At 37.4% G+C, this 25,434-nt stretch overlaps 1 protein-coding gene across 1 annotated transcript; it reads left to right on the plus strand.

The window, feature by feature from the left end:
• Positions 1 to 306: 306 nt before the first annotated feature.
• Positions 307 to 23,703, plus strand: slc6a2 (solute carrier family 6 member 2). Its single transcript, XM_051115464.1, has 15 exons — positions 307 to 548; positions 817 to 1,279; positions 2,501 to 2,632; positions 2,997 to 3,234; positions 12,583 to 12,721; positions 12,809 to 12,943; positions 14,950 to 15,053; positions 16,672 to 16,796; positions 16,919 to 17,031; positions 17,672 to 17,800; positions 18,020 to 18,119; positions 20,114 to 20,214; positions 20,741 to 20,908; positions 21,922 to 21,993; positions 22,103 to 23,703. Exons 2-15 carry the CDS (start codon positions 982 to 984, stop codon positions 22,124 to 22,126), a joined length of 1,878 nt encoding a protein of 625 aa, XP_050971421.1. The 5' UTR covers positions 307 to 548; positions 817 to 981; the 3' UTR covers positions 22,127 to 23,703.
• Positions 23,704 to 25,434: the final 1,731 nt, after the last annotated feature.

Genomic DNA, 25,434 nt, shown 5'->3' on the forward strand with positions numbered 1-25,434 from the left:
CTAAAACGTTTCAGAACCGTTATTTTGAGCTAACGTTTTGAGAACATTATTAAAGACCAGATAACTGGACACCAAACTTGTTCGGTCAAAGTTCTGAGAACGTTCGCTGTTGACTGGAAGAGTATAGACTAATTTGCATACTGAATTTGCATTGCTTTACTAACAATTCAGTAAGATTATACTGCGTTTTTTGCCTGTATTACTCAACTATTAATGAAGAACTTTGGTGTTAAATGTGGGAAAAAAAGAAAAACATCTCGCAAGGTGCTTCATTTTTTAAGTCCAGCGGTGGCGCACCGCGAGTTTGAGGATGAGTGTGACATTCGGGGCGGAGATGAAGCTTCAAAAAAGATTAAGAAGGCGAGGATGATGATGATCATATAGAAAATATCACGTGTGGAGAAACTGGATGTTGGTTTAAATGCTCACAATTTATAGCCTCAAGCTGGAAGGGAGGGGAGAGTAAAACTTCATGAGAAGCGGCAGTCTCTCATTTTCTGGATCAAGCAGGAGGGACGGATCATGGAGGGACCCCCTCATGTTGACAAGTAGAGTCATCTTTAAATATTACAGACTCGAAAAGCGACACTTTATGCAGACATATATTGTTAATCCATGAAGTATGTTGCGTCCAACGAAAAATGTCGAGTAATAGTCACTGTAAAGTTTTCTTCTCCTCGTTAACCGTGACAGACCGCTCTCGTGCATTCATTATAACCTAAATCGTTTTGCGCGCTCGGCTGGATAACAGCGCGGTGCATGGGATGCTTTTATGTCTTGCGGTAACAGTAAACTTTTATTTCTCCTCTCTTTCAGCGTATGAAAGCTGGGCAGCACTCACCGGGAGAGCAACTGCTGTAACGTTTCCTATTCATCATCATCATCCTCAGCAGCATCATCAGCATCATCATCGTCAGTGCGAGCGGCACGCACCTCACTTGCTCCACATCCTCGGGGCCACGAGAGCGCCAGGGCGCAAAGATGAACATCCAAGTCCTGCCTGAGCACAAACTGTCCTCGGTGGCCCCGCTGAAACAGTTTAACGTGGAGAAAAAGGAAGTGGAGCTGATCCTGGTAAAGGAGCAGAATGGGGTCCAGTACACGAACTCCTCTGTCGTGGCCTCTCCGAGCTCCCGCGGCTGCACCTCCGGCTCCGCTGAGACTGTGACCAGGGAGACCTGGGGCAAGAAACTGGACTTTCTGCTCTCTGTCATAGGCTTTGCTGTGGACCTGGCCAATGTGTGGAGGTTCCCCTACCTGTGCTACAAAAATGGAGGAGGTAAGATCGGTTCTTCCATTTATTCCGAGGGTCACCTTTTCCACTGTTTTTACATTACATTACATAACTCTGATGTGCAAAATGTGGGCTACTTGATATATCATTACTTGGGGGAGCAGCTTACAAACTTACAAAGGTTGTTTTTGTGTTTAAAATTAATATTAATTGCATATACTTTGTATAACATAGGCATTATTTCTCAAAATATTACTAAAATCAGAAAATCTTTGAGTTTAATCTGTTATTTTTTGGCTTATAAGTAAGAGCATATATGAAAGAATTAATTTAATTTTTGAGAAAGAAATGTATATTTTTTAAAGATTAAACTTTTTCCTGCTGTAAAAAAATATGAATTGTCCTAGAATTTACAAAGAATTTTTTTTTCTTATTTGTATTATTTATTTAACAAAGTAATAGGTACTTTTTAATCAACATATTATAATTTAATGACTTACAGTTAGGAACTGTAGCATGCCACTTTTTTCCAATAATTATGACTCAAATCGTTCAAAAATTATGAACCAGTTGTTTTTCTCAACAATCTGCCAACACTTTGTGCTGTTGTCGCTCATAAACTAGATGTCAGTGTCAACAAACTCATTTACTACATGTGGGCTATTGTTTAACATTTTTTATATTTTTATAATTTATGTGTAACACAATGTATTTTTCACTCTTTAGTCATGTATTACATCAGGTTTGAGACTGAAACAGAATTTTTTTGTGGGGAAAGAAAAACACATTATTAAATGCATTCCAAAAATCAGTGGCCTGCTGTAGATTTTAGTAAAATAAGCAACAATGTTCTCTGTATAAATTATACACTTTCCTTTTGCATACCAGTTATAATATTAAAACTATAGTATTAAAACTTAATGAGCAAAGAAAAATATAGCAGGCTACAGGTAGATTTCTGATTTCAAAAACATACTTAAGGTCATGGGGTCAGAAAGTTTCATAAAAAAGTAAAGTGGCATTTTAGTTGAATTTGACTTTTCACCTCTATGTACAAATTAAACCATGAAGAATTTTCCATATATTAATACATTATAATGCAAAGTCAAAGTTAAGAACTATGATTATGTCAAACTGCATCTAACGCCAGTGTTGATTCACTATCTTAGCAGCTACAGTGACAAATGCCTGTTGTTTAACCTTCATTTATTTTTAGCCGTCTATAGATATCTATAATCTGTAGATATCTATAATGTGTCCCCAAAGGTGCCTTTTTGATCCCATACGTTCTGTTCCTGTTCATTGCTGGGATGCCCCTGTTTTACATGGAACTTGCCCTGGGTCAGTATAACAGAGAGGGAGCAGCTACCGTTTGGAAGATCTGCCCTGTATTTAAAGGTACGCTGACATTTTGTAGACACGGAAGCTGCTGAGATTAAAAGTACCAGGTTCACACATTTCAACACATTTGATTAGTTCACTGGCCAACGAACCCCAAAACAAATGTTCTAACATTGACTTTTGGATGTTTCATTTTTACACTGACCCAACGGACACAGACAGGGTTAACTCAATGGTCAACAAAAGCCAACAAATGTGTTCGTTGGGGCAGTGAACTAGGTTATACAATGACTCTGATGTGACTTTGAAGTCAGTGCACACACTTGTAGCTTCGTATGTGGAAGCAAAGAGAGGCCTGAAACAGATAAAGCAAAACGTATTTCTCATATAATAACTAAATACTTGTGACTTTCTTCCTCAGGCGTCGGCTACACTGTGATCATCATAGCATTGTATGTGGGCTTTTACTACAACGTCATCATAGCTTGGTCGTTGTATTACTTATTTGCCTCATTGACGAGTGAGCTGCCCTGGCTCAAGTGTAATAACCCGTGGAACAGCCCAAACTGCACAGAACCACAAAACATCAATGGCACCCTCTTGGGTAACGGAACCTCCTATGCCAAGTACAAGCACACACCGGCTGCAGAGTTCTACGAGTGAGTCGTACCTTTATTTCTATTATTGTTTTTTGCTCTGTGGCTTTGCAGTTGTACTTCAGTTGTTGTATGTTAATCCAACAGTAGCATCATGAAAATGTATGAGAACGCAATATCTATATCAGTTAAAATAATTCAGACAGTGGCTATTTAATCAACTTTAGTCCACTCAAAAGTTTCTTAAAAGTATGAATATCCTGTTTATTAAACAATGCTTTTACTGTATTTTGTCTTATAGGTGTTCCAAACACATTAAAACAAGTACATGAAACATTACCATTTACAAAATCAGTTATGAATACTACAGCTGTTTTACTAGTCAGTTGTGTCCTTTGACATTGTTCCAGTTTGTCATGTTATACTAGTTGCCTGTCGCTTCCTATGGAGTCTTGCTGATATGGCAACTAGTGGAGCTATCATTCAGCTATCGCTGTTCAGGATTTGTTTTCCATACCTTCTTTCTTTTTTTCCATTGTGCATGTAATGTTTTGCAGGGCTGGCACAAAGCATGGCACATCTGCACAGTGTCACCTGTGTAACTGCGTGTTTGTCTGTGCGAGATCGTGAAAACATTCTTAAAGATATGACTGATTTCTTTGGATCAGACAGGAACAGATGAAAAGACATTTCAAACCTGGCAGTGACTGCACCCCTGTCAGCCTGCGCTGGAGGGGTTTTGGGCTTTTTAGTTAATCATTGCTGCTAAATCAGTCAGGTGTATCACTGCTGATTTAGTATTGGTAGACCGATTGATTTCCAGCCGTTTCCAGTTATCTTAATTATCTTGCAGAAGGAAAATTTGGCATAATTTCTTCTAGAACTGTGAGGCTACAGCTTTAGTTCATTGTATGCACACGTAGTGCTTCCAGACATGAGATGCATATGTATCAGGAAAAGGCATTTGGATAAGTTTCCAGACATGAGTTTGATGCATGCCAAAATGTATCAGGAGATGACAAAAGGCATTTGGATAAGTTGGCTGAAAGGCTGGGATACATTACACGGTTTTTGCCTCGATTTACAGTTTGAATAAGTCAATGCTAGTTGCCAAAAGTCAGAGCCAGGCTGCAGATTTGAGATGACAGATATCTTGAAAAGCAAAGACACTGGTTAATAAAATGGGATTAAATGATGGATATTTGTTTTATTTAACACATTTAATTATTGCAGGGTTGCATTGTATTCTGAGTTTGCATTTCACTGTTTTTATTCATTTTGAGGAATACTGAATCTGTTTTTTGTGAGTGAGATGAATTAATGCATGTTCACATTTAGTCTAGAATATAGTAACATCATGTTTACTCCCAATTTCCCAACAGGAGACTTGTCAATCAATTAATGGGGAAAAAGTGACTGGTCTTATTTGAAAAAGTAACTCAGATATTTTCTTAGAAATTCAAAAGTAATGCGTTACTTTACTAGTTACTTGAAAAAAGTAATATTATTACGTAACTTACGTTACATGTAATGCTTTAACCCCAACACTGGTCACCCCTGCTGAAAAAAACAGCATATGCTGGTTAGGTATGTTTTGAAGCATGGCTGCTGGTCTGAGCTGGTCTAAGCTGGTCCTTAGCTGGTCCTAAGTAACTAGCTCCTGCTCAGGACCAGCTTAGGACCACCACATGATCATCTTAACCTGCTCACGACCAGCTAAGGACCAGCTTAAACCAGTTCAAACCAGCAGTCATGCTTCTAAACATACCTAACCAGCATGTGCTGTTTTTTTCAATAGAGACAGACTTTTTTTAGCTTCAGCCTATGATTCCATTCAGTCAGGATATCAAACATGTTTGATATTGAGTTGATATATAACATATTGTTTTAATTTGTCAAGCATCTCCTTGCAACAAGGCGCACGTTTCTGTGTGAGTTTCTTGTGATCGGAACAACTTTAAAGACTGGTAGTGTATGATCCTGAGTCGTTTAGTGAATGATGGTCAGTTTTCCCCTGTGATGATTATTTACGAAGTCAGTAAGTGTATGATGCGTAGTGTATTAAAAATCTGTTCAGATTTTAAAAATCGTATAGTGTATTCCTGCCTTTAGTGATATCACAAAGGAATACCAAGGAAAACATTTTAGTCTATAATTTTACCACATTTTTTTTAGTAATTTCTGCTTAGAAGTTCTAGAAAATTCATAAGGGTTTTCCTAACTGAAGATACAGCACAGCTGAGATCTTCAATTTTTTCAAAAAAGTTCACCTTTCTTTCTACTGTAAACATAGATAGATATTCAGAGTGATTTTTATTGTTTTATTTTTTTTTTTTTAAATGATCACCAGACTGTTTAAGGTTTTCTTTTGTGTTCCAAAGAGGAAAGTAAAGTACACAGATTTGGAACAACATGAGACTGAGTAAACCATGACAGAATTGTCATTATTCTGTAAACTATTTCTTTAAGCCATCCAGGTATATTATATCCTGTTGATGCTCAAGCTTATCTGCTGCCACAGAATGAAAAGAGTGGTTATGTCTGTTTTTAATCCTGTTGATTAGCTATTCATATTAGCTATTTATATCCTGTTGATTAGCTATTCATATGTGAACAATTTTGCTTAAAAGTGCTCAAAATTAGGTCAGTATCACTGAAACATCAATGCGGCAGTCGAAAATCAGAAACTCCTGCCTACAATCTGTGTGTAAAACTCTTGATGTAGACTAAAAGAAAGGCAGCCGCTTGCACTTCAAAGAAAGCAGTCCTTTCCCATGTCTAAGGGAAAATTTGGCTCCTTGTGTCAGGGGAAACCAGAAGAATGTGTGGAACAATAAAGAACCTACAGCACTTGCTGATTTGTTTACAACCAGTTATGGACAAAATCATAGAGACGTGTCATCAGATTCTAGTGAGTGTTTCCGTGTCTTTATTCTTTAATTTATTGCTCAGATATTATGCATTATGAAATCTCTAACATCACTGTAGAATGTGGATGTGCATCCATATGTCTCAGCCCCTTTTACTGTCTTTCTTGGTGATCTACCGCTTCTTGTACTCTCTGCTTGTCTTGTTCTCACTGTCTGTTTAGCTGTTTCTCTCACTTTCTCCCTCTCCTGTGCTCTTACCCTCTTTTGGACTGGTTTCCCACCCAGCAACGCTTTGAAGTGTCATTTCCCCAGCTGTCTTCTGTGTGTGAGGGGATGTGGAAAGCTGTCATTTCCTCCGCTTTCCCCCCTCATGCCGCTCTATTATAATAGTTTTCGGCCACCCGTAATCCTGCCATCATGGGACAGCACACAGGGCACTAGAGAATATTCATTACTGTCACACATACAGCAGTCTCACATGCTCAGCAGGTGTACCATACACTGAATATTAGATTAAGCAGTGTGTTGCTCAGAATAGCTAAAATGATGGGGAGAGCTAGAAACCAATCACAGAAAGAGGTGTTGAACCAGCAGCTTTCAATCCAGAAGCCCCTGATAAAAACCCAGTCAAGTTCATCGGTCCTACACAAACCCTCCATGCCACACATCTTCTAAAACAACCGACAACCAGACAAAAGCAAAATATGACAAGCTCAACAAAGCGAATTTCATCAGCTTGTGTGCCACCCACATATCCTTTGACTACGCTGTCTCTGCAAATCTTGACATGTTCGAGTCAATCACTGTTTGTTGAGAATAATGAACCGTTACTGCTCCGCTGTATTGTTTTACACAGCAGGTGTCCTAAATCTAATTATTCCGTCATTACTGAAATCTTGTTGCATCACGCACAGTCTCAGATTTAACATTGGACTGATGTCATGAAGACAGAAATAGTGGATTTTGAGGAAAAAATATAATCGTTTGAAAAGCCAAGACAACGATGTTGACCGTACTTACTGTGCCGTCAAATAATAGCTATTAATTAAGTTATTCAAATAATAAATCAAACAAGCATAATAGTGAACCCTTAGAATGTAAGTTCATTGTGCTTCTGCTCATGATTTATTAAAAGTACCAAGCGGTTGTGTTTCAGTAAATACTTTTAAAAAATGTGATATGAAGGGTATAAGTCTCGTAAATGCTATTTATTTGCAGTGCTTGTTTGTTTTTAATAATTACAAAAATAAAAGGAAGGAAATGACAAAAAATAATAACAGCACTGAACTTATGTCAGCCTGACGGGTCCATAACCACAACGAATGTGCGGTTTCACAAACACATCTTTGGACTTTCTGTTGCCTGTTGTAAAAACAAATATAATTTGCTCCAGAGTTAAGCAAGCTGTGATGAGACCCCACATGCCATCAGAGTTCTCTTCTGTGGCCGTTTTCTGGCTAGACTACATAGCTGAGGATATGTTGAAATCATAGGTGTGTGGATTTAGCTTGGCAAGGACAGGACAGCAGATGAATGAAGAGCTCTAGAGGGAACGCTTGCCGAGATACTCACCAATCTAATGTAATTATTTAATTAGAGGTGGCTGTGCTCACATCTGTCCTGACCCAACCGCTGTCACAGAGACTGAGCTCAAGCTTATCTGCTGCCACAGAATGAAAAGAGTGGTTATGTCTGTTTTTAAAGTTAGGAAGAGTGTTTGTGCTTCTATTTGTGTGTTTTTGGACAATAAATGATCTACTTTTGTCATATTGTAACAGAATGACAATTTTTGTCATGCGTAAATAACAAAGCATGGGATTCTTTAAAGAAATTGTTTATGTACTCACCTTGAAGTCATTCAGGTTGTATATGAGATTGTTCATCTGACCAGATTTGGATAATTTAGCATTACATCCCTTGCTCACCACTTTTTTTGCAGTGAATAGGTGCCGTTAGAATGAGAGTCAAACAGCTGATAAAAACATCACAATAATGCACAAGTAATCCACACAACTCCAGTGCATCAAGTAATATGTTGTAAAGCAAAATGCTGCATGTATGTAAGCAGGGCCTAAAATTAACACTTGTCAAGCACCAAATGCGAGCATTGGTGAGCATATGTAACAGTGTCAGTCGCCAAATGGCAGGTAAAATGTTTACGAAATATAATAATGCAATGTAGTGCTAAAAACCAGTAGTGAAAAAAGCCAGTTTTTAAAAGAGATTCGCTGTTTCTGATGTAAGCGAATAAAATAATCTTTTCTGAAGACAAGATCATCGTGATTAGCTGTCCTAATAGGATACAAATGGGCTGATAAGCAGTGTGATGGCCAGCTTGTCTCTACACACAGTCCTAATAACTTTTACCTGAGAAGATATTGCTGCTTCATTTCGGAAGATTACCTTTTCCCTTCTTTATTCTTCATCCCAGAGAATGTGGCAACACATACCTGAGGTTACGCCTCCTAAACACGAAGTCGCTAAAAGTCGCTAGATGATGTCATGTGCTTATTAGCATATTCATGGTGTCACTGTATTGTATTGACTTTTACATTTGTTTGCCTATCAGTGCTCATATGCTGTATTTTAACGCAGCCAAATTCTCAATAAAACTGTTTTAATTTATATACTTTTCTGTTTCTGTTGTGAGACATCGGGATGAATATAAAATAGTGACTGAAGCAAGGCCCGTTAAACACTACATAACCAGCTCTACCTTCCAATATGTTAATCTGCACAAAAATCCTGATTTATAATCAAGTCGTTGATTAAGATAAATACAGTGGCTGTACTATGATTTCGGGCTATGTGCATGTAAAATGACCGCTTCGGGATGTGCTTCCCAAAAGCAACTATGGTCGCAAGTTCCGTTGTTACCAATAGAGTTCAATGGACCTTACCACCATAGTTAGCTAACGATGCTTTTGGGAAACGCTCGCTGAACAGATCGGACTCAGAAATTAAATAAGGCTTGTCCAAGAAGTGGCTAGATTTGTCGCTAGGGGATTTTCTGGAAAGTCTGAGAAGTCACTAAGTTGGCAACACTGGTGAGAGGACAAAAGGGCATTTATTATTGTGATTATGATGCTTTTATGATCTGTTTGAATTCTCATTCTGACGGCACCCATTCACTGCAGAGGATTCATTGGTGAGCAAGTGATTTGTTTCAAATGAAGAAACAAACTCATCTACATCTTGAATGGCCTGAGGGTGAGCATATTTTCAGCAAATTTTCATTTTTAATTGTAAATGTAAATTATTCTTTCAAAGTCCAACATCGAAGAATAAACAAAAAGTGCCAACAGAAGTCATTCCTGATTCAACCTTATTTTGGTATTTTATTATTATTTTTTTTTTTGCTTGTGCTGGTTGAGAACTGCATTTTATAGACTGATGCATTATATAGGCACTAGTCATGCTCAAGGTGCACTGCACTAGTCACTTCATGTCTGTTTTAGATCAATAGCATTTTTTCTGAAAGCGTCTTTATAGAAAAAATGTTCTTTAATACCTCTGGTGAGCAAGCCAAAGTATGAGTTGGAAACACCCTAATGGGCTGCTGTTGTCTTGTTGAACACTGTCCTGTTTGTCATTGTTTTTTTTGTTTTTTTTTTGGATATATAGTTCCTTTTCCAGTGTTCGCTGCCTGCACTTCTACTTTCTAATAACACACATATGCAATTCTAAAAGATTTAATCAAAGCTTTATTTACAAAAGGATTAGTGAAAAGGTCCTTCCAGTAAATGCATAATCAAATGTGAGTGAGCTATTTGTAAAAGTATTTATTGTCATGTCAGATGGATATAAAGCAAGAGATTTGTACAGGGTATAGGTATGTTAAAGGGCCAGGGGTCAACTGAAATGTCACTGAGTGTGGATTAAAGGTCAAACTGTAGCAGGACAGGCGGGTCGACAGGTCCCAGCGTGATGTTATTGGCAATGATGACGGGATTGGGCTGTTTCCCGCCTCTTGAGCCCTGAGGGTTTGTCTGGCTTTGCTTCTCTTCAGTAACTCAGCCACGATGGCTTCAACATCTATGTTTCTGTAGACCTCACATTCACGTTTATTCCCGTATTCCCAGTGCATGAAAAGATTACTTGTTTGATGAGAAGTTGAGCAATTCTCAAACTCTCTCCAGCTTTAGAGTTTTCCTTTCAAATACAAGCATCTCGCAATGTTGCAAAACCAAACTTGTGCATCTGATCTAGATTTAATCCTTTACTGATATGTCAACATCATCAAACCAAGGTATGAATTATCGCAGATTAATTAGTTGGGCTGAAAAGAATTGGATGTGGGAATAATACTTTGTCACTTAATATTCTTGGTCTTTAATTTTGTTTTTAAAGTAAATAGACATGGATCAAGTCTGCTTTAATTCACATGGCTTTTAAACTCATAAGCAAAGTGTGGTCAAATAGAGCAGCATTCATTTTTCTATTACAAGATAAGTCTTTCAGAAGGAAAGACTACAGCTATGTTCTGGCAGTGCTATAGGGGTTTGTTTATAATATAAGAACAATGGCCTGTACTGTTTCTCCTCTTTGAACCTCGCTGGGAGGTGCAGCACAGGAATCATTTAGATCACATTCTACAGAGACTCTTTTCACGGGGTGTATCCAGATATTTTGCTAGAAACCAGCAATAATATTCATCATTGGATGGTTGAGAAACCTTTGGTCTTAACCATTATTCAACCCTTTTTTTTATTTATGCAGCCATTAAAATGTTCGAAACATGGGTCATCTCTCTTGGGTAGCCAGAACCTGAAGGAAAAAGGGGTTTATGGGTAATTTACATTCTGGCAAATCTTTTAAAGCAACTGACGCAGCTCAGTGTCTGAAAAAGTACTGATATTGTATGTTTATAATGGTTTGGCTGGACTAGTTGTAGTGGTTCTGTGTCTGTATGTTGCACCTAGTGTGTTTCCACTTGTTTGTTCTTACGTCATGGTTTGGTCAGTTACCCAATAATGTAATAATGGAGATACTCGAATGTAAACAACAGCATGAATTGCACAGTTAATATACTATTGAATATGTTGTTCTGCTAATTTATGCTGTCTAAACCAGAGAAAAAATGCGTGGAAGCTGCTAAATCATGTAGAGAAGAACTTAGTAAGCAGGAAAGGGCGTGATATTTTTTTTCAGCAGCAATAATGTGCAAAATTGGCATTGTTTACGTTCAACACTCTATTGACCCTCCCCGGGAGATTAACTGACAGGCGATCTGGCCAATCATAACGCTGAATCTTCCATTTTGTCCGACAAACAAACCAGACAGGAGAATAGATTAATGTCGGTAGACTTGATCTTGACAAATGGTGTGTATTGATGCCTTTTCACGATTGAAACAAGATTCCTTCTGATGTTTATTCATGTTTATTTCATGCTATAACTAGTAAAGAGGAAGAGATAATCAGTTCACGTGCCACTTGAAATGAGGCGTTACAGCGATCTGACACACAAAAGTAACCTGCTCTATCTTGTCTGACGGCGTATTGTCAGTTTCCTCTTTGCTCCGTGATGTATTTTTCACTGCGTCAGAACATGATGTGTGGCGTTAAAGTGCTATGGCTTGTTGGATGTAGCAACAAGGATCAAATAGCCCTTATATATTTACTGTAAGCCCTTGTGTTTCCAGTGTTGTTTGTCAGATTTTGTCCTACACAGTTGTATTGTTTAATGATCTCATTCTGTTTTCCTGTTTCTATGTTCCTTGTTCTTTTGTTAATAATCCGTTACAGACAGTACATTTGAATCCAGTGCCCACTAATTTCTGAGTTCCCATTGTTAAACTAGTTAGAGCCAAATGCTTTTCTTCAAAGTTTTTGTGAAGATTTGCTTAGAGTTAACATATAATAAACATCAGTCCAGAGCGGGCAGTCTAGTGGAAACAGCCGTAAAATGAGAGTGAGCATAAGCATAACATATAAAGCACATGAAAGGGTGTAAGAATGTGCTATAAAAACAAGATACAGTTCCCTCGACAGAGTTGGAGTGGACTGAATTCTCTGTAGATTCTTTATAGGATCTTCAGTTATCAGGACAACGCTTTATCATACTTTGACTTGAGAGAACATTTTCCTCTTTTCCAAGTATCATAAGAGCAGTGACGTCAAGTGACCAGGCAACTCCCACATACTCCCTAGAATCTAACTAGGATTTCAGTGGCTTATCACTCAGTGAGGCCCCCCACACCCCTGCAATAGAGGGTGTCTGTGTGCCAATAGACCTGTACAGTGTGTATTTACTCAAAACAGTTTTCCTGTGCAGATGAATATTTTTACATGACTAAGAATAGAGCATATTATACTAATGGATGTTTTATTTGTTGGAGATTCATTGATAAGTGTTCCAAAGAATCTCCTGGTCCCAGGAGAACTGTGCTGTGGCCCAGGACACTTCCTTTACTACTGGAGAGCCTTTGAACAAGGCACACAACACATTTCTCAACATTTTTTTCAATTCAGACAGTGTGACTACGAACAAAATGCACTGAAGTAATTTTTAATCTCACTTTCCATTTCTCCTTCTCCAGGCGTGGGGTTCTGCACATTCATCAGAGTAAAGGTATCCATGACCTGGGTCTTCCTCGCTGGGACCTCGCCCTGTGCCTTGTTGTGGTTGTCTTCATCCTCTACTTCAGCCTGTGGAAAGGAGTCAAATCCTCTGGAAAGGTACAAAATCTAATGATAGTTATACGGTATAGCTGTTTGTTTCTGGTAAACAAAAAAAAATTTACAGATCTTTACTTGTGTGTTCAGGTGGTGTATATTACAGCTACTATGCCCTACATAGTGCTGTTGGTGTTGCTGATTCGAGGCATCACTCTCCCTGGTGCAATGAATGGAATTAGGGCATATCTCCATATTGACCTAAAGAAGCTCAATAATCCCCACGTAAGTTCATGCTAAAAGGGCTCAACCTATTTTATGAGCTAATTCCAGATATATACTGTATATCTTGGAGCTATTATGTCTCTTTTTACAAGATGTAATATTGGTCTTGGGTATCCCCAGAATGTGTCTATGAAGTTTCAGCTCAAAATACCACACAGATCATTTATTATAACATCTGGAAAAGTGTCATTTTTGGGGTGTGTTTAAAAAAAGAGCTGTGTTGGTGTGTATCACTTTAAATGCAAATGAGCTGCATATTCCCACCCTGTCTTTGGAAAAGGGTGTAGCGTCTTGGCACGATTTGCTGGGGGGATGGGGGGATTTCCCCCCCCTCTGGTCTATGCATCCCCGGTGGAGATAAAACAAAACATCCCACAAACCCCCTCCGAAGTCCCGATCTGAATTGAATGATTCATAATATGCGATCTGATTGAAGCGCTTCAAAACAGTGAATCATTCTGTGATGCAATGGTTTAACTGATTTGGAGTTTACAAAAGCTCAGTTGATACTGTGTTCTTTGCTTGCTTTCTCTATATAATTTATTCGTTGTTTGAATAACTGCACTGTAAACAGTGAATTTAATGGTAAAACACTGTAAAAATGCTACAGTAAAAACCTGTTAAATGGTTAATTGTAAGTTCCCCTCCTATATATACGGTAAATAACTATATTGGAAATTGCATGTAATTTTATGGTAGAATACCGTTTTCGGAAGTGAAAAAGAACGTAAAATTTACAGCGCATTACCGTAAATTGACATTCCCAGAATTCCCTGTGTTACATTATTTAAGTTTAATGGGTTTTTTGGTTAAAATAACTGTTTCTTCTTAGTTTCTTCTTAGTTTTTTCTTATCAGTTTTGTACATGAGGGTTGTATGTTACATCTAATGTTGTTAAATTAATGTTTATTGCATTATTTCAATTTCATGAAGGTGTTTAGTGTTTGTGTGAATGTCACTGTGCACCTTCTATATATGTTAATATTTAAAAGCTGCTTGTGATGGGCTCTGGCTCATCATGTTACTTTCTCATCACCACCTGCTTTTGGTAGTTATCAGTGTATTACAAAGGTACAAAACAGATTTTAGTACTTCAATAGGTTGGTACATTAACATTATATCAGTTAATCAAGTTACGGTATTTAAGTGTAAATTTAAGTTAACCATTAAACCTAAAACATTGCTACCGTATTTTTTACCGTAACATTCTGCCAACCACAGCTTACGTTTTTTACCGTAATTTTACGTTTTTTTTTTTTACAGTTTGTGGAAATGAATGTGATCACATTAAATACAGTTTTCATCACATTAAAAACATTTCATACTGTATGGGCAGCCAAACACACCGAAAGTGGGACGACAGAGCGCAGTGTTACAGAGCTCAAACCGCACTCGCAACTAATCACACCAGCGCTGATCATTTAAAATACTTTGATAACGTACGCACACAAATATGGTTAAAACATTAGCTAAGTACTATAACGACATTACATTCACAAAGCAGTCTGGAGTGAAATTATTTGCATAGACATAAACGTATTTAGGTAGATTTTGAGGCACATTGCCTTCAAAAATAAAAGTAACCCTCTGTGCCCTCAGTGGCTCAGATGTTGGGAGAAAATGAAGACTCTTTACGAGACATTGTTGACGCTACAGCTGCAGGACACAGCACAACCAAACACAACTTACTAAGAGCGGAAACTATGGCAATGCAGGACTGTCAGTCAGCAGCTGTGGGCGGAGCCTAAACAATGTGACACCATATTGCTTTGAGAATCAAAACCGCATGCCTAATGAGACTGGTTTGGTTTAATGGGGACTAAAATAAAGAGTGGGTTGATTTTTAGCATTGTAGGGTGGTTGTGTTCACACATTGCCAACACACATTTATGTCCAAACACCCTGTAAAAGTGGATTTTGCATAATAGATGCTCTTTAATAAAAAAGTCACAAATACATACTTGTCTTTTTGTTGATGGATTGTCACTCATTTTTGTCTGCTGCAGGTATGGATTGACGCAGCTACTCAGATTTTCTATTCGCTAGGAGCCGGGTTTGGAGTTCTCATTGCCTTCGCAAGCTACAATAAATTTGACAATAACTGCTACAGGTACAACAAATCTTTAATAAGTTTGTATATTCTCTAAAAGCGGCAGAAATTCACCAGGTTTTGTCGGATCAGTGTGTTACATCTGTCAGTATCCGTTGCCATTGGTCGACGCTTGATTTCGCCAGTTGAACATGTTGAATCAGTGTTGGACTTTGTAGTGTCTTAGAAGTAACTGTTGCCATTAGTCCGTGTCTGTCTGTGCAGTGTGAATTGGCCTTAATTATAACATCTCGTCAGAATTATATAATGGAATGGAATCTTTCTTATCTTTTACTACAAACAGTTCCAATGTGAGCAATAACTTATCTGAAGGCTTAGAGGGATTTTTGCCAGATCTGGTAGCCAATAGCCATTCCAGGTTACTAATACTGTGAAACTGTAGCTTTTTTTGCTAATGGGTTGAAATTCTCTTGAGACAACCAGCATGTTATTTCCAGAGATCAAAAGTTAGGAAAAGTTGTTAGTGGGGCCAGCAGGTGGCAGTCACCTTGTGGGGTTTGTAGATCCTAGTAGTCAAAATAACAGGTCTGTAAAGTTTATTAGGTAATAGTACAATATACTTGTCGACTAGGCTAGTGTCTTTGTGTTGCATTCAGATGTGCACTGAGCATTTAACCTCATCATACTTAATTAATGACATGACTCGTAATTAAGTAATTGCAGAGGTGGAAAGGACATATTAAGGTATTAATGAAAGAACAATGCTGTAAATAACGGTTTGTCAGGTAAAAAGTTACAAAAGGCTTGTGGATAACATGGATGATGGATTTCCTTTCATTTAAGTTTTTGAAGGTATTAAGAGGCAAAAGACAATGCCCACTTTGGTTGGCTTGTGTTAAATTACAGTAGATTAATATTCAAACTTGTTTGCAGTTTTCTTTAGATGCCTTGTCAATGGACACTTCTATAGCATGCTAATGAGTTACAGTAAACACTATTGATTTCACATCACAATATGTTGACGTCTAAAGCTGGAACCCCACTGATCCAACAGGTTTTTGCTCGCCAGGGCACAGATGTCTTACTAAGACCTAAAATCTACAGTCATGTCAAAATATTTGCTTTTGTTTCTAACAGAAAACAAAGAAAACCAATGAAGATGTCAGTTTGAAATATTCATGTTCACATTATTTACATTTAAAAAAGCTAGTGTGTAATATTCAACAGCATTTTTTCACTTCTTCAGCTTTTGGCCACCATGACAATATGTTGCAAGCAGATGGCTTGCTCAGATTTATGCGCTTCTTCGCAGACTACACTGAATGTTCCCATCCTAGGACACACTTTTAAATGATTAGAATCATGAATTCTTGTATTCTTTCTTCTTGGATCCACTCTTTGTATAAATTGTTTGGTTATGAATGAGGCTTTTGTAATGTCTAGTCATTTCAACTGGCAGACATTGTGAGAAGAATGGAACAAGCTTTCAAAAAACAAAGCTAAACTATAATACTTTACAGTCCACATCTGAATGAGACTTGATAACTCAAAGCATATCCACAGCGGGGATAAGCCACAGCTTTGGCATCAGCTCACTGTGTGTTTTAAGTGTTCAGGTCATAGATTGTCTTCAGTCATTTTGATGTAATGTAAACTGTTATCTTGTGCTTTGTTGCAGGGATGCTATTCTGACCAGCACAATAAACTGCGTAACCAGTTTCTTCTCAGGGTTTGCCATCTTCTCAGTACTGGGGTATATGGCTCATCAGCATAATGTCAACATAAAGGATGTGGCCACTGAGGGTCTGTGACACCTTTTTTTATTTTACTCTTTGTGTTTTTTTTGTTTTTTTGTTTTTTTGTTTCTGGAGTTTTACAGTGTCTCTCTGCTGATCTGGGTAGTGATTGTTTATATCTGTGTGCAGGAGCTGGACTGGTATTTATTATCTACCCAGAAGCGATCTCAACTCTACCTGGGGCTACATTCTTTGCGATAGTCTTTTTCATTATGCTTTTGACCCTTGGAATTGACAGTTCTGTGAGTACAAAGTGATGTTGTTATTGTCTAGGTGTATATGACTATGATTATATATTGTCTAAAGATCATGCTAATAGTCCTTTCAGTTAAAGTGCACATCGGATGCATAGTTTCCACAAGTTGGTATGATTTAGGGCCTTCATGAAATGTCTGCAAAATATACATAACACGTACGCACATTGCATACAAGACATTGTTGTCGCTGCTCGAGCGCAGAGAAAATGGCAGACAGCGTACAACTCGCTGAGGGCAGAAATATGCAAACACGGGACAGTCTATCAGCAGTTGTGGACGGGGCCTGAGAAAATCAAAACAGCTTGTTAAGTGAGACTGTTTAGGTTCTTTGGGGAATTAAAAAAAAGGAGTGAATGGATTTTTATCATTGTAGGGTAGTTGTGTCCACACACTGCTAAGACACATTTATATGCAAACCAACACCACGTAAAAATGAATTTTGTACCCGATGTCCCCTTTAAACACCTTTTTATTTGTCTGCGCCATCTCACATAGAATTCAATAGACAAAAACTATGCAATTACTAATAACTGATACTTAAAATAAAATACTATGTTTCTAAAACATATTCCCTGTCTTTCAAAGTGAAGTATATTCCTTTTAATTCATGTATTGTCCTGTTTAGATGGGTGGCATGGAGGCAGTGATCACTGGGCTGTCAGATGACTTCAAAATCCTGAAGAGGAATAGAAAATTATTTACATTTGCCGTCGTATTTGGGACATTCCTTATGGCCCTTCTGTGCATCACAAATGTAAGTATGATGAGTTTGTTTATTTAGCAGTGGACAATATGGAAATACTCTTGTTGATATTTATTTTTGTCATCACATTATAAATCATTTTTATTTGATTACTTATACCATGAACAGGCAAAATAGATTCATTTTTACAAAATAACGTAAAAGCAGTATAATGATGAGAAGTCCTTTATTTAGCAGCATTTTGTCTTTGTTATATCTCGGCCATGACAGGGAGGGATCTATGTGTTGACCCTGTTGGACAAGTATGCTGCAGGGACGTCCATTCTATTTGGGGTGCTGATTGAGGCCATTGGAGTAGCTTGGTTCTATGGTGAGCACATATAGACAACATCTTTAAAGCTTTAAAGCATTTTCTTGCATCTGCTAGTAAATTTGCAGTCTGTAACAGGTTTAGTACATTTAGTATAATTCAAATAAGCTTTATAGGTCTTTTTTTAGAAAGGGTTTAAACAATGTTTTTCATGCTTGTTTAACAAACCATTAACACAAGCATCTGTGGGGCAGTCATCAAGACACTAACAGTTTACAAGCATAAGGCAAAGAAGGTCACATTTACAGTAAAGAGACCTTTCCACTGACTCTTAAAAACACCTAAAGAAGATGCCCAGGTTCCCTGCTCATCTGTGTGAACATGCTATATTCCTGCTTCAGGGAGGTGTGAGGATTGCAGATGTTGCCAGAGTAATAAACTGCAATGTACTGTAATAGAATGCCACCACTGCCGTAAGTCAGTTTGTGATATTTCATAACCTGCTAGATGTTCTGCAGTCGACTGTAAGCAGTAGTAATAGAAAGTGGAAGCATTTAGGAACAACAGCAGTAATTCATCCACGAAAATCATGTAAAGTCCCAAAGTAAGGACCTGCTGATTCAACATCTGAGTGAATAGTAGCACAAAAAAACTTTCACAAAAAGAGCTTCAAGGAATGGATTTCCATGGCCAAGCAGCTGCATGCAAACTTCACATCACCAAGTGCAATGCCAAGCGGTGTAAAGCATGCCGTCACTGGACTCTGGAGCAGTGGAAACGTGTTCTGTGAAGCGATGAATCACACTTCTCTGTTTGGCAGTCTGATGGGCGAGTCTGGGTTTGGCGGATGCCAGGAGAATGTTAACTGTCTGACTGCATTGTGCCGGCTATAAAGTTTGGTGGAGGAGGGATAATGGTATGGAGGTGTTCTTCAAAGGTTGGGCTAGGCTCCTTATTTCAGGTCAAGGGAAATCTTAATTCGTCAGCGTACAAAGACATTTTGACTAATGCTATGCTTTCAACATTGTGGAACAATGCTTTTCTCTTAAGCATGATCGTGTCCCAGTACACAAAGCAAGATCTATCAAGAAATTGTTGGATGAGTTTGGTATGGAACAACTTGACCGGCCCACTCAGAGCCCTGACCCTTAAATATATCAAACACCTTTGGAATAAATTGGAATGGAGATTGTGAGCCAGGCCATCTCATTCAACACCAGTTTCTGATTTCACAAATGCTCTACTGGATGAATGCATGAACGCAAATTTCCACAGAAACACTCCAAAATGTTGTGGAAAGCCAGCCAACTGCATATTAATGTCTCTATATTTAAAATGCAATGTAGAAGTCCCTATTGGTGTAATAGTCAGGTGTCTCAATACTTTTGTTCATATAGTGTGTTTTCTGTATACACTGCTACTTTTGAATGACTTTCAGTGGAGCTAGTGCTTCTTTCAGCAGGACTTAAAAATGTTGTTTTTTTATTTGTCTGTAACTTAGGCTTAACACACTAATGCATTACAGTGCGAGTAAGATCAGAGCTATGAACCCAAGGACAAAGAATGTTTGAAGACTGACCAAAAAATTCAACATTTATCTCAACTTTATATATTTTCATACTTATTCCAAAGCATATGTAGTTCTAGTTCATTGTAGTTACTGCAAGACATCTCATGTAAAAAGAGTGAGGTAATTTATAACTGTGACCTACTGTGCACTGTGTGAATTTCATTCTTTATACATATATACTCCATATGAAGTATCCTCGCCTCGCCCAAAGAGCAAACATAAACAAATAGCTTAAAGCCTCAAGACTATAAAATGTCAAGATTATCAACAATGCATTTCGTTACATCATTTCCTGACATCCAACACATCTCCTATCTACTTTAAATTGTATTACATAACTTTTGAATATAGTGCTGTCTAAGAGTGTTCAGATCATCACTGATATTGTAAGAAGAGAAGCCACAATTCAGAGAAAGATCTCTGGTTCTTTTATCTTGAAATGATGTCCAGATGCTGCAAATTTCTTTGTGTGTTTGTACCTTAGGCGTGGACAGATTTAGTGAGGACATTGAACGCATGATGGGCTTCAAACCAGGGATCTACTGGAGGCTCTGCTGGAAGTTTGTCAGTCCAGCGTTCTTACTGGTGAGTAAAACAGATGTACGAACATAACACCTGATATAATTTGACTCTTAAAGACTCTCCCTTTAGCAATGTATCTAGCAGCCTAGTTTCGCTTCCATGGTTTTCAGCCCCAACCTGCTTCATACTACAATGGCATTAATAAATCTTTAATCTAGCATCCATGAACATGATTTCTGCCCGAGTCCTGTCAGATTGCAACGGCTGATAGGATGAAGACTCCATACTCAATCACTGCTTCATCAAACTACGCATTGGTTTCTTTGTTTATTTTGAATATGCACCCTCTAGTGGTGAAAATTACATACTTTGCCTGTAAGGAAATAATGTCTTTTACTACACATTAAATCAGTTTTTTCCGTTAACCTAAAATTTAACTCAATTGTAGTTGAAATACACCTGATACAATTAAATAGTTCTAACCAGTAAAAATAACTTGCTTTATTTTCTTATGCTGACAATTCTTTTGTACAGAATAGTGAATTACTCCTTATTGTTTCTGTACTTCCTGACTTCTTTTTCTGTGTAGCTTGTGGTAATCGCCAGCATTGTTACCTCCGGCGACCTGAGATATGATGATTATATTTTCCCTTCCTGGACAAAGACAGTGGGCTGGTTCATAGCCTTGTCCTCCATGCTGTCTGTACCAATCTACGCCATCTACAAATTCCTTACTTTGCCAGGCACTTTCAAGGAGGTTAGTAAACAAGTTTCACTTACCTAAATAAAGACTTGTACTGTTTTTACATACACCAAGTTAAAAATACTATACATTTGTAGTTGAAAACAGAAACAGAAAGAAGAAAAAAAAAAAACATATGTGACCCTGGATCACAAAACCAAGTCTTAAGTAGCACGGGTATATTTGTAGCAATAGCCAACAATACGTTGTATGGGTCAGAATGATCAATTTTTCTTCTATACTAAAAATCTTTAGGATATTAAGTAAAGATCATGTTCCATGAAAATATTTTGTAAATTTCCTACAATAAATATATCAAAACTTAATTGTTAAGTAGTAATATGCATTCCTAAGAACTTCATTTGGACAACTTTAAAAGCGATTTCTCAGTATTTAAATTTTTTTGAACCCTCAGATTCCAGATTCGAGTTTTAATATTTTATTAGCCAACTAAATGCTTCCTCGAAGAAAAAAATGTTCCTAGCAAGTGAATAGGACCCATTGCAGTTACCCGGATGAGCCTGTGTTATTAGCTTTTACCGCCTGTTATCATGGAATTTGGGGAATTCAGAATTGAGTATTGTAATAAATCGAACCGTGTAATAATAAATCGTATGCTAAGGCAGATTATATTAGGTGTTATATTCATACACCCCTTCATTTTCATTCCAGTGGAGTGAACTTCCAGCAGAGCCTCCAGCAGATTCCTTGTTTCAGTCTCATCATACGTTGAATGCCCGCAATAAATCTGTCCATGACTTCTTGACTTTGTGTGGTCCTAGAACTGAGATGTTTTCATTTCTAAATGCGTCACTTCCCAAAGCCACAAACATGCTACTGACATCTGGCTCTATGCTTATACACTCATATTTTCCACAAGCAGCATGCTATCTTAAATGGCTTCAGAGATCATCTAGCATATGCAGATTAAAATGCCACATTGCCATCTGTTTCTGAGCCGATAATTACGTTTTTGTTTAAATTTGTGGTTCATTATTGCCGTGTGTTTATTTCTGTGTTTATTTCAGAGAACAGCATACTGCATTACTCCACAACATGAACATCACATGGTGAAGGAGGGTAATGTCAGGCAGTTCAAGGTAAGACAATGTAAAAGGTACTATTGCAATTACAGTTTTAGAGAACTGCATGTGATAGAGAAACATCCTCACAGTTTTTCTATTATACATTTTGTCTTGTTTTTTCCAGCTTAGACATTGGTTATCCATCTGATGAAGGGGTCAGGTGGGAGTGCCCTCTCAAATGCTACTTGAATGCTGGAGAAGATATGGTGTGTGAGAGAGAGAAAGGTTTCCGCAAAGGTCTCTTAGAGTTTGAAAAAAAGTGTCTCCTAAGAAAAGGACAGAATGAAGCGATGGCTTTGAGCGTTTCCCAACCACACACTGTACTGTCCAGTCTGCTCCATTTGTGTTCAGTGGTTGACTAGACTTCTGTAGGGCAAAATAAATGTTGCGCCTGTATTTTTGTTTTTAAACCATACCCTTAGGATTTAGTCCAAACTCTCTAAGGACCTCAAAATACTTTAAGCTTGGAGCAAAACAGGTGTTTTCCACTTTAAAGTTTTCTTTTTATAATTGTTTTATTCTAGTTTTAGTTTTTGATGGTTATAGGTCATTGTGAAAATGTAAGCAGAAAACACTCTGAAGCTATATTATCCTGTATGGCTGGGAAGTTTAGTGTGTGCGTTTATATTGAGTTAGTGGGTGTGACAGGTTCACTTACACCCTATTTCATAGTACAAGTTGTAGAGGTTTAGGTAACACACTGAGAAATGGAAACCCCCTTGATATTCCAGGAAATCTTTCACGCCATATACCAGGATACGGAGCGTTTTGAGTCATTGCTACAGTATAAGTTAGGGCGCAGCTGTGAGTTTCTCACATTTTACCTTGTTTCCCAAGAATGGTTTGTTTTTGCAACAGCTGGCTTACATCAAGCATCCACCAAGCATTTTTTCAAGCACATCTTTTTCCTTTTTGACACACCTCACAAAGCAGACCGCTGTGTCAGTGCCTTATCTAGCCGTAAACTTCCTGTCATTAAGTAACTCATCCTTATGAAGAGAGTGCAGGGACGTTCTTCGTGACTAAAGCATCTCATTGAGAAAATGTAAGCAGAAATTAACCATGACAAGGGAAATTTATGCTCATAGCTTTCAAAATGAACTGAGATCCAATGATCTGCCTCAAGTAGAGCTCTTCTTTTGTTATATTTGAGTTAATTGTTCAACATTTTACGTTTTACTTATGGCCTTAAATCAGAGCAACAATCATTATGACAAATTCACTACGTTGCACAAGACTTTTTTGCCCCTTCAAAAGAATGATTTTATTATAGATTCAAAAGCAACAGATTAAAGACATAGAACATTATATTTGAAACTCAAAGTCCAGCTGACCATGTAAAGCAGCAATGTTCAAATACACTAGGCAGAGGTTTAAAAAAAAATCTATTTACACTGTACATTGACAATTCAATTAATTGAGCTCTTGTGGTACAATCCCATTATCATGTAGTCCCTTTTAACATTTCACGCCTTGTATGGGGTGTGTGTGTGTGTGTGCGACTATAACAGATTAGGTTTCTTAGGTTTTCAAACCAGTCAAGATCAGTGGTCTACGTGGTTGTCTTTGTCTCAAGATGACGGATACATTTTGTGGTTCACTGTGGCTTTTTTGCTTGAAGGAAATGTTTTAACATTGTCAAAATCAACTCCCATTATGTTGGTTTGTGTTTTATTTATTTGTGTAGGATCATTTGTTATACAAAAAAAAAAAAAAGACAGAAAACATGATCACTGGTAGGAAGCAAGCAACGTATGTGGATTATGAAATATAAAGAGAAACAAAATATATTCTTTTGTTATATATCTAATATTGTATGTATCAAATTCTTTACAAAACGTGAATGTAAAACATTTTAAGCAAAGTGTCTACTGTTATATCATGCTGTGTGATGTCGATAAAGATATAAATATTCAGAAATGTATTATTCTGTGTAACCAGGGGTGACGTAACCACATGAATGTAAACGGAGCAGCTCTGGCATTTTTGAGTGATGCTTACAGAAAAATGTGTACAACTACGAAATTGTCCTTTTGATTGTGAGTGACAAATATATATGAAAAAGTTCAAATATGCACACTATAACAATAAAGTCCTTTCCAGTACACACACAGATAGAAATCAGTGTTTTGTCTCTTTTTCTGTTTAGGTTTTGTTTTTACTACACAGATGTGACAGTGCTCATCATTTTGTGACCCTTGGTCATATTGATACATAGACTACAAAAGTGTTATGTTCTGCTGAGCACAGGCTGACAGTGCTGTTTTTTCTCTCTCTCAATAGCATTCTGCTTTTTGTTTGTGTTCTGTTTACCCGTCTATTTGCCAGATATACACCAAGCCTTAGCTGTCCCCTCTCTGCTACACAACACTGTAAATCATAATCTGGAAGATTCTCCTCTTCTGTCTTTCAGTTCATTCAATGAAAGTTATAGATCTAAATGGGCTAAATGATCTATAGTGGGACTCATAATATCCACTGAACAGTGTAACAGAGTCGTTAAACTGTTTTGAACAAATCTTTGCCATACAGACACTAGACCAAGTATTTTTATAAACCAATCTTGATTTTTAACTGACAGTGTATTACTCCCTTTTTTAAACATATATATGCTTATTGACTGCTTAATCAGTTATACCTATAAGGCCTACAGTATCATATTAGATAGACAAAATGTCTAAGGCCTCGATGATCAAATCTTTGCTGAAAAACCTGTTATGCACAGTTTACTACATGCCTAGTGTTTGACTGATAGTTTTACTTTTTAGCAAGTCATAGGCCTTTGTATACCACTTAGCAAGTCACAGGTTATGGTATACTTCTTTTTGCTGTGAAATATTTAAAGTATAAGAATGACTAAGAGAGCTTTCTGGACTGAAGCAACTTGGGTTAACTTGATAATCCATACATCATTTTGGTAACACTTTGTTTTAAGGACCAATACTCAGTACTCAATACTCATTGACTAGTTGCATTAGCATGTATATTACTAGCATATTGGCTGATTATTACTACTTACAAAGCACATATTAATGTGTTATTCTGCATGAACATAATTTAAATCCATTAATCTAGTCAACTCCCTTACTTAATATTAATAAGCAGCAAATTAGGCGTTTGTTCAGGGAAAACTCAAGTTAAATTGTGAGTATCAAATATGATACACCAGGCTTTTTAGGAATGTTTCCTCTCAAGCATCACTGTATTGCGTGCATTATATGTTTTGCCCCCAAAATAAAAATTTCACAGCTTTGATCGTAAAACTGAAATCATAAAAACTAAAAACACCTTACATATTATTAGGAAATATAGGTTGACAACTGATATTTATGTGAATTTTATGTCTCCTATATCATGATAAAGATCTCATTTATTTACATTGCAAGCTATCAAGATTTCATCTTAATTTTTCACCCATATAAATATCAGCAACGGCACCTAATTGCATATTTTTGG

Source organism: Labeo rohita, chromosome 7, assembly GCF_022985175.1.
Source record: "Labeo rohita strain BAU-BD-2019 chromosome 7, IGBB_LRoh.1.0, whole genome shotgun sequence".
NCBI classification, from domain to species: domain Eukaryota; kingdom Metazoa; phylum Chordata; class Actinopteri; order Cypriniformes; family Cyprinidae; genus Labeo; species Labeo rohita.

What these genes read in the sequence shown, in the direction of transcription:
- slc6a2 (XM_051115464.1), top strand. Translation starts at nt 982, where the DNA reads ATGAACATCCAAGTCCTGCCTGAGCACAAACTGTCCTCGGTGGCCCCG. An exon ending in GATCTGCCCTGTATTTAAAG is followed by an intron (nt 2,633 to 2,996) that starts GTACGCTGACAT and finishes TTTCTTCCTCAG; the next exon opens with GCGTCGGCTACACTGTGATC. An exon ending in TGCCAGGCACTTTCAAGGAG is followed by an intron (nt 20,909 to 21,921) that starts GTTAGTAAACAA and finishes TGTTTATTTCAG; the next exon opens with AGAACAGCATACTGCATTAC.